Source organism: Etheostoma spectabile, chromosome 18 (assembly GCF_008692095.1).
Source record: "Etheostoma spectabile isolate EspeVRDwgs_2016 chromosome 18, UIUC_Espe_1.0, whole genome shotgun sequence".
NCBI classification, from domain to species: domain Eukaryota; kingdom Metazoa; phylum Chordata; class Actinopteri; order Perciformes; family Percidae; genus Etheostoma; species Etheostoma spectabile.
The window spans coordinates 4450910-4466734 of record NC_045750.1 but is presented as its reverse complement, the minus strand read 5'-3'; the positions used below and the strand labels follow the sequence as shown (position 1 = coordinate 4466734).

The window sequence follows — 15825 nt, the reverse complement described above, 5'->3', positions numbered from 1 at the left end:
AGAAAGAACTACAACACCACGGATATACAAAAAAAACATACAGTCGTTACATCGACGTAGGAAAATGAAGACCTATTATTTTTAACATCAAATAAATGTTTCCCAAGGTAGTTCGGATCACGCTGATGTTTGTTCTGAGGGTTATTTTTTCTGATAAGTTTAGATTCTATTAGTTTTTTGATGCTATAACAATGGGCTGAAACGTCATGATTGACAGATGGGATTGACTCCTGATTGGTCTGGCAATCCCTCCAATAGCTGTTTAGATACTTGACACAAAAACTCAAGTGTCAACCCGATGGTGTTTTTGGAATGGAAAAAAACTGGCAATTTGGTGGTGGTGATGATGGTGGTGGTGGTGGTGGTGTGGTGGATGATGGTGGTTGATGTAGATGGTGGTGGTGGTGGTGTGATGGTGGATGGTGGTGTGGTGGTGGTGGGTGTGATGGTGGTGGTGATGGTGGTGGTGATGGGGTGGTGGGGTGGTGGGTGGTGGTGGTGGTGGGTGGTGGTGGTGGTGGTGGTGATGGTGGGGTGTGGTGGTGGTGGTGATGGTGGTGATGATGGTGCTGGTGGTGGTGGTGATGGTGGTGGTGGTGGTGGTGATGGTGATGGTGATGATGGTGGTGGTGGTGGTGATGGTGATGGTGGTGGTGGTGATGGTGATGGTGGTGGTGGTGGTGGATGTGGTGGTGATGGTGGTGGTGGTGATGGTGATGGTGGTGGTGGTGATGGTGATGGTGATGGTGGTGATGGTGGTGGTGGTGGTGGTGATGGTGATGGTGATGGTGATGGTGGGTGGTGGGGGATCAGGGAGCACCCGGTCATTCTGTATAACTCGCAATGCTTCTATTCCAAATTTTTCTTGTTGTTATGGAAACGACAGATCTGGCTACTCCGCTTGTCATTGGTTGGCTGTCAAAAAAGCGCTTGACGCAGGGCATTTCTTCCCCAAGAAAAATTTAACTCTTTTCAACTTCAAGTGCAAACTCCAAAACAGAAGTCGGCGGTGGGTTTAAAAAAAAGCCCTCTCGACTATTGGAAACACTGTTTACTCCACAGGATTATAATGTAAAACAGACGCTGGCAGCTTTAAAAAAAGACGCCAACCATGAACACAGCTTTAGTCTCCCTTCCTGGTTAAACCGGAAGTCCCTGCTTTATGTCTTTTTATTGCTTATACAGTGATTTAAAAATACCGATTGACACGGGAGGATTGCAGTTTAAAGCATTTCCAAAGTCAATTAAAGTTATTCACACAACAGGCTCCGAGGTAATTGTTTTAACAGAATGCATCTCCATATGAAAGAAACTTTTCAGTGCTTAGATTGAAAATTCCTGTTCAAAAAGACAAATTTCCCTTTTGGATAGCAGCACAATTATTTCATTTCTTTAACAATGGTTTTTTTCTGTAGGATTGGGACTTTTTGGTTACTGAACATCCCATTCTGAAGCAAACAGTGTCATGTCGGCACACAGAGGCCTCAACCATCTCATCCAAACTATCAACGTTTGCGATTCCCAGTCCAATAAAAGTGATAAAGAGCTCGGCGAGGCGTGGTATCTGAACAGGGCATCGTTGAGTTTGTGTTGTTGAAAGCAGAATAGGACTCTCGGAGGATATTAAACCTGAGCTCATCATTTCTTCTTCTTCTTCTAAATCTGAAAGGGAGGGACGGGGAGGAGGGGGGGGTCACTGACTTTTTGGTTAGGGAACAAAAAGCTCAAGAAAACGGTTTCAAACTCACAAAGCAGAATCAAAAGAAGAGGAATGTAGATCGACAACACAGGACACAGGAAATAACAGCAGCCAAGGACTTGAAAAAGGACGAACATGTTGAAGGATTCTTCCTTTGTAGATTTGTCTTAAGATTATTTAGTTCATTTTCTAACTTAATACAAAGTGTGGATATAAGTTCTCCATGGAGTTTCTTAAAAGTCAAACACGGTAACTTTAGATTTAGACTTTAGATTTTAGAAACGGGTCTTTGTTTGTTGCAAATGTGCTGGATGGTGAGTTGCTGCTGATGTGCTGTGTCTCCGTTTGTCCTTGGTTCTTTCAATCTCTGTTCATCAAAGAGGTTTGTTGTGTTCGCCTGTAAACATGCTGATGTGATGTGTGGGCGCCCAGATAGCTCAGTAGGTAGAGCCGGCGCCCATGTACAAAGGTTTAGTCCTCGACGCAGCAGGCCCGGGTTCAACTCTGACCTGGGGCCCTCTGCTACATGTCATTCTCCCCTGAAAATAATCTTTAAAAAACAATGCCCGATAGATATATATATATCTATATATATATATATATATATATATATATATATAGATATATATATATATATGTATATATCGGGCAATTTCTGACGGAGTTGACGTGAATTGATGACAGATTTTGAAAGGCTGTGTTAATGTACAAAATAATGCAATGTTCACTTTAAGTATGTTGTGATATTTTATTAAGCCATGCAATTAACCTCAAATTCATATTTGTGCATTTTGTGCATTTTAAAACCCTTTTTTTTGCAATTTGGTACTGTGACCTCTACTGAGGACGAGTTCATTTGCATGGGCTTTCATAGTACAGTGCCGGTATTTTGTAAAATTACTATGAAATAATATAAATATATAAAAAACTAAGGGTCTTCACATACATAAGTCTTTCATATTCAACTTTTAAAGCTTTTTTAAAACAAATGATTTATTGTTTTTTAAGGCAAATTGCAACATTTTGATGGGGGACATGTTTTGTCCCTTATTTCAAGAATCAGTGATATATATATCTTTAAAAATCCCACTGACCGGAGCACTGCAGCTGGGAGAGAATCTGAGCGCCTTCAAACTGGTGGCTGATCATCTTCAGGTTTGGCTTAATGCAGCGGATGAAACTGGAGCCCTGCAGGAGCGAAGGGGGGAGAGAGGGACACATGGGGAGAGAAACAAAGAGTGCACAGACATGAGGAGTGGCAGAGAGAAACGGCAATCAGTACAGCAACAGCAGGAACCACACACCAAATCAGAAATCCATCACATCCATTACATTCTGACTCAGGACATGATGATCTCTGCGTCTCGGGGGCTGTTTTTTTTCTCTCCCAATACAGAGCAGTGCGTTACTGCAGCTGTAACATCCAATCAGCAGTGAGTAAAGAGAGAAAAGAGGAAACACTGACCGTGCTGCGGAGCTTCTCCAGGAGAATATTCAGCTGGGTCTGCACAAGCAAAAAGAAGAGGAAGATATATTTGGGTTTCTGTGTGGTCAAAGAAAATGAAGATTGAGTTTTATCGTAAAAAAACCTTAACGGGCTGAAACACAGAATTACAATTTGTGGCGGACAGGTTGAAGTCTGGTTAACGTGGTTTATTAGTTTCATTTTCACGTCACACGTAAACAAACATCCAACAAGACACAGCTGTGTATCAAACCCAAATACCAAAAGGTCAGTTTTAACCAGACCTGTATAGAATCTGTAGATCTGACTTTGTTGATCCATCGGCAGAATGAAGCGGATTGTTTTTCTGCTTATGGTTAGATTGTGTAAACATTTTTTTAGAGTTTTCTTTTATTTTGTAATTTTTTTAATCTGCCGAAAATTCTGTCAAAAAATTGCGTCCGCAGATTCTGTGTTTACATGCCTCTTCACACCTTAAATAACAGAAGACTTTTCCTTATGATGCTGCCTTTTTTGTTCACTTTGTACACTGCACTGTTACTTTTAAATCTTGTATTTCATACCTGTCTTATTCTATTCTAACTGTTTGGATGGCTTTAATTGTTTTTAACTGCTCTTGTAGAGTTTTGCCTTTAGAATCAAATGGACACTTAGAAAGAAACTTGTTTAAAGATACCATCTTAAAAGGTAAAGGAACTTTATTGTAACATACACGTACATGTAGCAAAATTTATTCTCTGCATTTAACCCCTCCCTGGAGGGAGCAGTGGACCGCCAATGACAGCGCCCGGGGACCAACTCCAGATCTGAGCCAGTGCCTTGCTCAAGGGCACTGACTGGAGAAGCTAATGTTTTTTGATGGTGGGGAAAAGCGGAGCACCCGGAGGAAACCCACGCAGACATGAGGAGTCATTCAAACTCCACACAGAAAGGTCCAAAACGACCTGGATGCAAACCCAGAACCTCCTTGCTCTGAGGCCACAGGGCCAACCATCGGGCCACCATGCTGCTCCCACCGTTGGCTCTCAGCGCTCAGATATGCATCAGACACATTCACCATTAACCCTCTGAGGATGAATGACCATGTTTGACAAGACTCCAACTCAAAAAGCAATATTACAAAATTTCATTTCAGACATGTTTGTACTATTTTAATCGTATATAGACTGAGACTTTAGTAAAGCACCGACACAATTGGTACAACACGTCATATGTTAAGGTTTGTTTCCAAAAAAGATTTAAGGGATTTCAAAAACCGTTTCAGCTTTAGCACCAAAATATTTCTTTACACATCGCTCTAGATAAAATTTGAGCGTCACTATACGGAAAGCGGAGTTTGTTCTGATAATTTTTATATGAAACACAGAGGGATCAGTTATATGCAAACACCTAACAAATGTACATTTGGGAACATATGCAAAAAATGCCCTTAGACCTTAGATCAGAGATCTTCAACAGGAGGTCCAGGACTTTTAGGGGGTCCTCAGATATGCTGCAGGGGGGCCATGAAAATTAAAAAAAGAAAAAGTCTGAAAAGTAACATGAATCTAACATAGCATTAGTACAGATAATTCCCTTTTTATTGTACACAACATTGATGATAAGCGTACTGGCCTCCAGGTAGCCATAAAGTAGCCATCCACAGATACAAGTAAGCTTTAAGGTTTTTCTGTGCCACATTTTAACAATCAAACATGATGTATGAGTATATGAATATGCCAACTATTTTTATTTTAAAAGCTTAGTATTGAAGGCACCATAGAAAAGTATGTTTAAAGGCTGTAGGCTGCCCTACACGTTACTGTAGGTCCAGTTTAAAATGCAACGCATTTGACACAATATATGTAGTAGGGGGTCCCTGCTCCGTCTCTTTTTCAGCTAAGGGGTCCTTGGCCTAAAAACTGTTGAAGATCCCTGCCTCAGATAGTTAAGTCTAGGTCAAAATCTCCTGATCTGGAATGAGACATTACTTCCCTGGCAGCCAGGAGCCGAGCACTTCGGCCAACGCTAAAGTCCTCTTTGCACAACCAGTGCCAGACTTTCTAATGGATTATTGTATTACTGTCTGGAACAAGAGGCCACAAATAATCAGAGACAGTTTGGAGCTGAAGATGCTGCTGAGGTGGCCAAGTGAGGAACAAGAGAGTACAGAAGCTTTGGTCCCTAATATAGTTCCAACTTTAAAATTTGGTATGCATTTGCAGAAATCCTCTTTACTCAGCAGGCTGTTGAGAGCCAAAAGGACTCATCATTTACATGTGGTGTGGCTCACTTCAGGTTTCTGAAAAGCATAGGTGTAATTTATAGGGGGGTTTGGGGGGGTTACCCCCCCCAATAATCAAAACTGGCCAGCGCAACCCCTTACAAAACCTATTATTTCCTTTACATAAATAAAGACATTTGCACCATAACTTGATGCAGAAAAAAACACCAGAATGCAGGAAATCAAGTGTTTGATATGCTCAAAAATTCAATTTTGCTCTGAAGTGGAGATCTCAGCCGCCCCAATGTTGAACTCAAAGTTACGCCCTTGCTGATGAGCAAAATGTTTATAAAAGGTGCATCATTAAAATCTTTGTTCAATGGCTTAACTGCAAGTAGTTGCAGCTCTACCATTAATTAGTTTTATCCGGCTTGAAGGCCGAGTTGGGTCTTTATCTTTGTAAATGTTTCAGAATATGCATTTTTAATTGTCTTCCATACAGTGTTTCCCCCTATGTTTCTTTCCACGGCATGGATAACTTTAACCTATTACAAACAAAAAAAGCGCTTCCTCAAGTCTTTTTTATTATTGATGAATCTGTCCCTAGTGGCTATATATTCGCCACCATGTAACTTCTCCTCATTACTCGTAGTGTTGGTGATGCATTAGTAAAGCATATTCTATTTTTTTCAAGAGACAGTGGACACAAAGAGCATCTGCGTTATGTCAATGTAAATATATGTAAATGTAAATGAATGTATGCTAATTAGGGTCGATAATGGAAGAACACAAGGGCGTGCGGTGAAGCCCAACAAACGGGGATCAAGCGGTGACAGATTGTACAGAGGACATGTCATTAGCATAACATCGGCGTTCTCATTTGTCCACTAAAGGCTGAAACAACACAAAAGATCCCTAATCATCACATCTGTCTCGCGTTGGCTGATGTTCTAACAACCGTAACGCAACATCCAATTAATGAGCAGACAGAGGCGCTTTGGCTCGAGAACTATTCTGAAAGGAAACTTCGACGTGTGTGCGTTCCAAACAAACTGTCCGACAGCTGATCTCACAGGTCGGGGCTGTTTCAATCAGAGAACAGGAAGTACTCTGTGAGATCGGCAGGTACAGTGATGCTCATAACTTTATGAACCCATGCTTAAGTTGACTAAAGAGAATAATAAAAAAAGAATTTGGGCGGAAATTGAGTTTACTGCCTTAATTAAAAAAATTAGGAAAAATCCAACCTTTAAGGACACCAATTTTCTTTGTGAATGAATAATGTATCGTAAATATATAAATGTTTTCTTTAAAATACAGGGGGCATAAATATACACCCCCGCCCATGTTAAATTCCCAATAGAGGCAGGCACATTTTTATTATTAAAGGCCAGTTATTTCATGGATCAGGATACTATGCATCCTGATAAATTTCTCTTGGCCTTTGGAATTAAAATAGATTGGATGTGAGATGGTGTCGGCCTTTAGTCTGTTCAAAGTCCGAGCCTTTTAGTGTCTGGTAGGCATAAGCTTTTAGCTTTTTCTGGTTTTCAAATACACAAGCTAAACCAAGTTCTGCAATCCGTAGATGTAACAAGAGTTAATTTTTCTCCGGGTTTTGCGGCTGTGCCGTGACAACATCCTCTAGAGGCTTTTTCTTCAGTCAGGGTCATGTGATGCATTTACAAGCGATTGAAGACAAACGTTTCATAAGAATGACTTGTTAAGAACCACAATGGGCCATGCAGTGAACTTTGGGGTGCTCAGCTTCACTGGCTAAAGAAGGTCGACTAATCAGCCGTGTCTGGATGAGCCTTTGGAATAAGACACTCCAGTGATGATGTATCTTCAGTCGAAACACTACACACCTAATGATGTCGTCGTCCGTCCGTCCGTCCGTCCGTCCGTCCCCCCCCCCTGCGCGGTGCAGCCAGAAAGCAGCGTCTCCAGTCACCTCGGCTGACTGGGATTTATCCCTGCTCATTTCCACGCCTAAAGCTCTGTTCCTGTCTGGTGGTTTGAATCCTCCTCTACACCTTTTTGAACTTTAATCATAGCTGGGTTGGAGAGAAAGGGACCAAGGGCAGAGGAGGGGGAGGTTTCAGGAAAACACTTCAGGTAACAGAGCTCACAGGTAATAAGAACTCAATATAACCGGCGGCGAGTCCTAATCCACCCTGAGACGAGTTCTGTGCTTCGATTCTCTCAAATAACAGCAGAATGTTTCCCAGTGACTTCTACACCCGTAAAACATTCTGCAGACACAGATTTTGGCATGATTATTGGGATTTATTGCCTGCGGAGAATATCACTGAAGAACACACACACACACATATACACACACACACACACACACACACACACAGACACACACACAAACAATCCACCGTATGAAAATACTGTGTCAAAGTCAAAAAGCAAAACTAAATTATACACTACTTCTTGCAAAACAGGTCAGCTGTAGCTGGGATTTTAATATTTGTAATATATATTGCTTCTTCTGGTTCATATCATTCACCTTTATCTGTCAAAGTAGCTTCAGATATCAATATAGCTAGCATAAGTTTGTGTGGCAGTTCGTTAAGGCATGAAAACAAAAAAAAATAATTGTTGTTATGGGCACGCTCACTCTGAGGTGACGACACAAATCACTGATTAAGACATGGGAAAGGCAGGCTAAGAAATGAGGCCAAAATGACCTTGCTGACAGGTGACTTAATCATGAAGATTTAAGTTCATATAAATGTCTGCTAAAGAGATATTCTGCAGCATTTAAAAGCTCTGTGTCATGGCAGCATGCCTTCATTGTGTGACACACTTTCACACATTCGCTACATACCGTTCCGCTCGCACATTTTCCTCTTTCTCTTCCCCTATTTCCTGCCTATTCAGTTGGTGGCCCCCGGGCCACATCTGGCCCAGAGGCCATCTGCAAGTGGCCTAGCAGAATGAGATCATCCATATCATATATAACATATACACTATTTTTTTATAACAGATTTAATTGCCAGAATTGCTGACGGAGAAAAATACAAAACACAGATGCCCAAATATCTCTGCAGAAAGTGAGCAAAAGCTCACAGCCCAATTGGTTAAAACAGGTGCCAAAAGGGAGAGGGCAGCACTTCCTGGCGCTACATTTTATTTCTGGTTTTTTTGTACACGCACGCACGCACTTTAAAAATGGTTAATGAAAATATCTGGACCACCTTCATTTCGTGGTTTTGAAATCTGGCCCAATTGAATTTGTCAATTGAATAGCCCTGCCCTTGTGCTTCTCTTCTACACACACGTCAAATAAAAGCAAAAATGTCGCAAAAAATAACCTTAAAAGGTCCCATATTCTGCTCATTTTCAAGTTCATAATTATATTTTGAGGTTGTACCAGAATTACTGCAGATCCAGAAGCTAGGTAAGATCCCATCAGCTAGATAACTCTTTCTCCAGCTTTGGTCAGTACAAGGCAGGATTAGCTGGGAGACTTCTTCTAGACGAGGGACACTTGAATACCCGCAGAACAGGGACAGGAAGTAGTTCTTTTGGAGATTATGCTGAACTAGTCTGTGTTGCCATTGAGAACGAGCTAGCATGCTACGGCTAGCCACCTCGTCTCAGCTAGTGACTTAAAAAGCCGTGCAGATTTTGAACAGCTCAGCCGGAGACTGAAGGCAGAGGACATTCAGAAACCGTATCTCACTCAAAACAGCATGGATATTTTTTTCCCCAGGTTTGTATGCATGTGGAAGCACCAGAGACACAAAATAACACCCCAAATACCAGAAAGTGATTTTTTTCATAATACAGGCACTTTATGAAAATTGCCCATTACAAACTCTATCTGAATAAAAACACACAGAATACAGTGTTTATAGAAATGGAGAACTTTAAAGTGCAGCTCAGTGATGGACAGTATTCTCAGCAAGGATCCACCATGTATCACACATATAAATCATTTCACCGTTTGCATTAAAAGGATAAAATATAGTATCTGTGCATCAAAGACACCAGTGTTCCTGTGCATCCTTTAGAATATATCTCCGCTGCCTGTGCTGTCCACCACGCTGCTCTGTTGTTATCAGAGAGAGAGAGAGAGGGAGAGAGAGAGAGACAGCCTTCTTTCCCTCGGGCCGTGTGCTTTTTTAAAATTTCCCGAGCCGTGATTGAGTGGTTGGCTTTGTGGTTGCTTTTCCTTTGGTTGGGTGACACACGGAGAACATATCAAGGTGAGATGCTGAGCTGGATGAGTCACAGTGGAGGAGTCAAAGGAAATAAAGAAAATACCTCCCTCCAAAACAACAAAGAAGCTGCTCTCTGTTCTCTGAATGTACTCTGGAACTCGTTGAAATTCCACAGAATATAAAGGGGACCTTCTGTACTGACGGAGAGACTGGGTGTTCCCACAAGAAGCAGATACAGACGACAGATTTATGGATTTTTTTAAAGCCAAAACCAATGTCAGTATTTGAAAGTTTAACAGATGTATCATCATCATATTTGTTTTTGATGAGGATCCCTTAAATGTGGGTAGATTAGACTGCCTATCCTAAAGGCCAGTTCTAGGCCTGATCAGCTTTTTTGGCCCCTGATCCCGATCCAATTCTTAAAAGTGGAATATCTTCCACGTCAGCATGGTGTTACAGTGGAGAGCACTGGGACCTCATGGCAAAAAGGTTCCAGTTTTGAATCCAGGTCGTCCCGGGTGGAGTTTGCATGTTCTCCCCATGTGCTCGTAGGTTTTCTCCGAGTGCCCTTGATCAAAGCACTGGCTCAGATCTGGAGTTGGTCCCCGGACGCTATGATTGGCTGCACACTGCTCTCTTGAGGGATGGGTTAAATGCTTTGCTACATGTATGTATAAGTGACAATATAGTCCATTTTAACTTTTATCTGCCAATACAGAGTCCCAATCCCATACTTGTATTTGCTCAGATAGATCCTTCCAAAAATAACTAAGTAAACAAAGTAACTAAAATATGTCTTACACTCTTTTCTCTCAACACCAAAATAGTTCTCTTTAGGTTCCCAACAAACCCCCAACCGAAAAATACAGTCAAGTCCCTGCTGGACAACGAAAACTAAACTTAGTGACGCCTGTGAGCTGAATGGTAAATCTTTGATTTGATCTTGTGCACTGATGTCGGGTCCAGGGAAAGCGTGGTTGCCTGGTGGAATCATGAAAGAAGTTTGGAGAATTTGAATAATATGCTTCTGTAAAAAAAATGGGTGACTATGAAAGACTGACTTTTTTACTTATTGCCTACAGCTACAAGCTACGAGACAGTCTGAGCACACACTGATGAGTGACGCGCTCCTTATCTTGGCCTAGGGCGTTTTTAATTAAAGGCAGCATTCACTACAAGCACATGTAAATAATTGGAGAATCCATCTAGCCTACTGCTCCCGTTAAGTGACAAAATAACACCAACATGTTCCTATTTACACGTTGTGATTTGTATAGTCACAACGTGTACAAAGGACAAGGTCACATGAGACACAGCCATCTTCTAACCGTATACGAACTGGGAACTATATTCTCAGAAGCGCTGCTACTTGGGTGGAGTGATTAGCGCAACACTTGAAATGCATTGTTGTTATTCTCTGCTCCTCACCACGGGGCTTCTCATGTGTTGCAAGCAAGTCACTCTGCCCAAGTAAGAGTGCATCGTGAATAAGCTAAAGTCTCAATAAGTTGGCGTGTTCCTTTAAAAGATCATCTACATTTCACCTAAAACTCACCTTAAACTTGTTGCCGACACTGATGAAGCCCAGTTTTCCCGCCTTCTGCTTCATGTCTTTGCTGTTGCTGGAGGTTTCGAAGAGCTCGCGGACGAAGTGGTCCTTGGACTCACTGACCAGACTCTCCAGAGACATGTGCAGCGCGTCGTTGTTCTTCTCCACAAACTTGGTCTAAAACAGAGGGATAATGTTTTCGAACAGACTTAGAAATGTGTTCAGACCTACTGCCCTGCTGAGTTAAGCCAAATGTGCCTGTAAATTGAATTTTTTATATCACAAGACAAAGCTGATTGGTTGGAGAGAATCATCACTATTCACTGCGTCATTGCTTGCAACAGCCAGCGTTTTTTTTTTTTATGCTGCCACCAGTTAAACAGTTACCATTAAAGGAAAAACGCCATTGTATTCAAATGATCATAGACTTCAGTGGTAGCAGCTTGCTTTAGCCGTACGCCGGCTAATGAGCGCAGTTAACATTTCCATGGTAACAGCAAGCTCCACCAATCGGAAAAATATCTCATCTGAATGGTAGCTTGCCTTGGTTAGGAGTATTCTCTTAAGTCCAGTGATCAAGTAAAATGAATAAACAATTTTGTGTGACATTCATTTCAAAGATGGATTGGAGTGTGTTGTGTGAACGCACCGTTTCATAGCACACGGCTCCTGCAAAGTGTCTGATAATAAATCCTTCATCATCCCTCACGTTCCTGTGGACCGCCAGCTTAGACTTCCTGGGAACCTGAGGGACACACACACACACAGTCAGAGAGACACACACACACACAGATTCAGCAGAGTTCTTGCACATTTTCAATTTACAATGACATGCTAACTCCAGGTCCTGTCAATCACTCTGGCTGGAAATGAAGATTAAGAGCCCGTGCTGAGTGATTTAATGTCCAGCTACACCCCATCCCTCTGAGGCTGAACATCAGTCTTCATTAACACAATGTGACCGGAAACTGATTATAACACCTGAACCACCATTTTTGTCATCAAAAAATTGAATAAAATAGGGTCCAGGTGGAAAAATACCAAAGTTACCCCTTAAAAAAAAAATTAGAAAGTGTTGCATTTGCATCTTTATAACAAAGAGAAGTGTTCTTTACTGCATCATCTTTCATTAATGTTCAATTCCGATTTCTTGTTAGGAGAATACAAACAATCAAATAAACATCCAGAGCAGTAGGTTTTTTCAACACTGCATTCAGTCTTTCTCTCAGCAGGATTTACAAATGTTAAGGATATCTAGTAGGGATAAAAATCCCGATTCATGTACGTATCGTGATGTTTTTGCAATATTTTTTAAATGCATTCTTTGGTTGCACTTCACTTGAAGGTATTAATATAAGAGTGGCATGACAACGTCATGAACGTGTCATAAAAATGATAAACAAGTCGTAAACGTTGACATAACGCTTCTTTTAGTAAGTGTAATCTGGTTCTGTCATTACAAGTTATGGTTAGGGTTCATGTGTCATGACTGTGTCATGTCACTCTTATGTAGATACCTTCAAGTAAAGTGTTACAGATTCTTTTCCCCAGAATCCATATATTTTATGTATTTTTTCACCAATAATTCACCTAAATATTTTCTGTGTTTACAGTTTTTAGAAATGTCCCATGATATATTGTCTCCAATAGTTTATTAGTCAACTTTTTGTTTTTTGTTAAAGAAGGAAAAGAAAATTCCAATACTATCGGATCACAATAAATGAAAAATCTCAATAGAAATCGAATCGCGCACATGTATCGTAAAAGGAAGGGTAATTACTGATTTTTCCAACCTGGATCCTATTTTCCTATGTTTTTGTGTGTAAAAAAAACAGCTTTTCATAGTTCTATTTTGTTCCTGTAGATCAGTGGTTCTTAACCTTGTTGGAGGTACTGACCCCCACCAGTTTCATATGCGCGTTCACCGAACCCTTCTGATGATGGCCAAGCGGGGCGTGTCATCACGAATCATATGAGTCGGGTGAGTGTCTTGACCTCCGCCGAACCCCTGAGACTGACTCACCGAACCCCTGGGGTTAACCCAGGTTAAGAACCACTGCTGTAGATATTGAACAAAGTGTGTTTTACAATGCCTAAATGTTAAAAAAATGAAAAAGAAAGTCATATTCTTTAACAGAAAGGTCGACCTCCTTTAAAATCCTTTCCACACTTATTTTAATAATAACATTAATCTGAGTCTGTCTGATTAAGTCTGTCTGTCAAGCACTTTTGTAAAAGTAAATACAATCTAGACTATTAATTCCATTAATTTACATTTAAGCTACAGCTGCCGACTGCAGCGATCTCACTTAATACTGGACCGATGCCAAATATTGTTGTTCCCATCAGTCACTTACACACAAAATCATAGGAAAATGGGGTCCAGATTGAAAAAACAGTAGTTACCCTTTAAAGAATCAAATCGGAACAACAGCATATTGTCACAATTCTACTATTGCAAATCTGATTCATCTGTTTCTATTTTCTCTTGTAAATCTTAAAGTGCCCATATTATGCTCATGTTCATGGTTATAATTGTTTTGAGATGGTAAGTCCCTTTGGGATGGACTCTGACCATTTCTTCACTTTGTAAACCTATAACGTGCACAAAAAAGATTTATAACACAATAAAGGAAAGGGAAAAGCATAAAATGAACTCTTTAAAGGAAAAACTTCCTCTGGTGTTTGGGAGTCACTCACGGTGAGGCGGAAGTGGTCCTTGTGTTTGTTGTGAACGGTGTCGGTGAAGTGCTGGTCGCTGGGTTGAGGTAGTCGGTTTTCTTCGTCCAGGATGTCGAGGATGCCGAGCACCTTCGCCTCCACCAGGTCTGGGGGGAAAGAAAGAAACATGACACGCCTGAGGAAAAGGTTGCACCGTCCGATTCGGCGCCCTTAACCCTTAAATCAGGAATGTCAAACTCAGCTTGACTAAGGGCCACACTGGAAAAAGAGAATCACAGCGAGGGCCAGACATTTGATGTTTAATCACACGCTTTAATTCAATCAAAAAAGTCTGAAATGCCAAGAATGTGGGGAAAAAGTGTCAAAATCGTGTGAAAAGTGCCAAAAACGTTGACAGAAAGCTCCATTAATGTCAGAAAAAACCAATAGCGTCAAAATTAAGAAAAAAAGCGCAAATAATGTTGGAAAAAGGCGTTGCAAACTATAGACGGTAGGGCTGGGCGATATGGAGATAGTCCGATATCACAATATTCTTGTCCTAATTCATCGATATCGAAATTGCAGCAATCTTATAGGGTTGACAATTGCTGCTTTCACAAAATATCTTTTTAGATAAAAAAAAAATAATAATCATCAGTACTGTAGATATAATGACTAAGTGGGTAAAGGTAAAAATGAATAGAGCTAGCTTAACTAGCTTAACAGCTAGAACAGTCGGGTAACAGAATATTTACCACCAGGAAACCAGGAAAAGACAACACTTTTACCATTTACGATAGGACGATATCCAAAATCTAAGACGATATCTAGTCTCATATAGGGCTGGGACAACTCCATCGACTACGTACATAATATGCGTCGACGCGTCTTGTCTAAAAACAACATGGCTGCCTCGAGCAACAGCGCAAGTATGGATTCCTCGCAACAACAGGTAGAGAAAAAGTCTCGTACACGGTTATTTTAAAACGTGGGAGTATTTTACTCGTAATGCCAACAACACCGTGGTAGTCTGTAGACTTTGTAAAATGGTCCCTGAGTCTGGATAACAGCAACAAAACAGATTGTTTCAGATATCTCACCAGACCTTTATAACGTCCCACATTTAAAAAAAAAATTTTGGGTTTAAATCTGGCTTGGGTTGATAATTCCCTAGTCCTGGGTGTCCCTCCACCTAGTCCTGGGTCTCCCCCGAGGCTTCCTCCCAGCTGGTAGTCCCTCCACCTAGTCCTGGGTCTTCCCCGAGGCCACCTCCCAGCTGGGTGTCCCTCCACCTAGTCCTGGGTCTTCAACGAGGCTTCCTCCCAGCTGGATGTCCCTCCACCTAGTCCTGGGTCTTCCCCGAGGCCACCTCCCAGCTGGGTGTCCCTCCACCTAGTCCTGGGTCTTCCCCGAGGCTTCCTCCCAGCTGGATGTCCCTCCACCTAGTCCTGGGTCTTCCCCGAGGCTTCCTCCCAGCTGGATATCCCTCCACCTAGTCCTGGGTCTTCCCCGAGGCCACCTCCCAGCTGGATGTCCCTCCACCTAGTCCTGGGTCTCCCCCGAGGCTTCCTCCCAGCTGGATGTCCCTCCTCCTAGTCCTGGGTCTCCCCTGAGGCTTCCTCCCAGCTGGATGTCCCTCCACCTAGTCCTGGGTCTTCCCCGAGGCCTCCTCCCAGCTGATTGTCCCTCCACCTAGTCCTGGGTCTTCCCCAAAGGCCTCCTCCCAGCTGAACGTGTCTGCATCCTTACCAGATGCCCGAACCACCTAAACTGGCTCCTTTCGACGTGAAGGAGCAGCGGCTCTACTCCGAGCTCCTCTCGGATGACTGAGCTTTCCCCCCCTATCTCTAAGGGAGACGCCAGCCCCCCTCCTGAGGAAACCCAATTCGTCCGCTTGTACCCTGGATCTAAAAAGTCTACAGGTAAAAATGTTTTATGTTCAAACAGCCAAACTAACAGATCTGCATCCTGCCTCATCTGTTACTTCAACACTGTTAAATAATTACAATCCTAAATCGTGAAAATATGGTGTCAGTGTAAAACTGAAGCACGCTTTAGAAGAGGAGG

General features: G+C 41.9%; 1 protein-coding gene across 1 annotated transcript in view; it reads right to left on the bottom strand.

Moving 5' to 3' along the window:
- The window catches only part of myo6a (myosin VIa), a 135504-nt gene that overhangs the window by 41722 nt on the left and 77957 nt on the right, over nt 1-15825 (bottom strand). Inside the window, exons 16-20 of the mRNA XM_032543620.1 lie at nt 13798-13925; nt 11747-11842; nt 11104-11274; nt 3165-3203; nt 2794-2887 (exon numbers count right to left, since the gene is read on the bottom strand). Of these exons, the coding sequence (XP_032399511.1) occupies nt 2794-2887; nt 3165-3203; nt 11104-11274; nt 11747-11842; nt 13798-13925 (528 nt within the window). The remainder of the gene's footprint in view (nt 1-2793; nt 2888-3164; nt 3204-11103; nt 11275-11746; nt 11843-13797; nt 13926-15825) is intronic.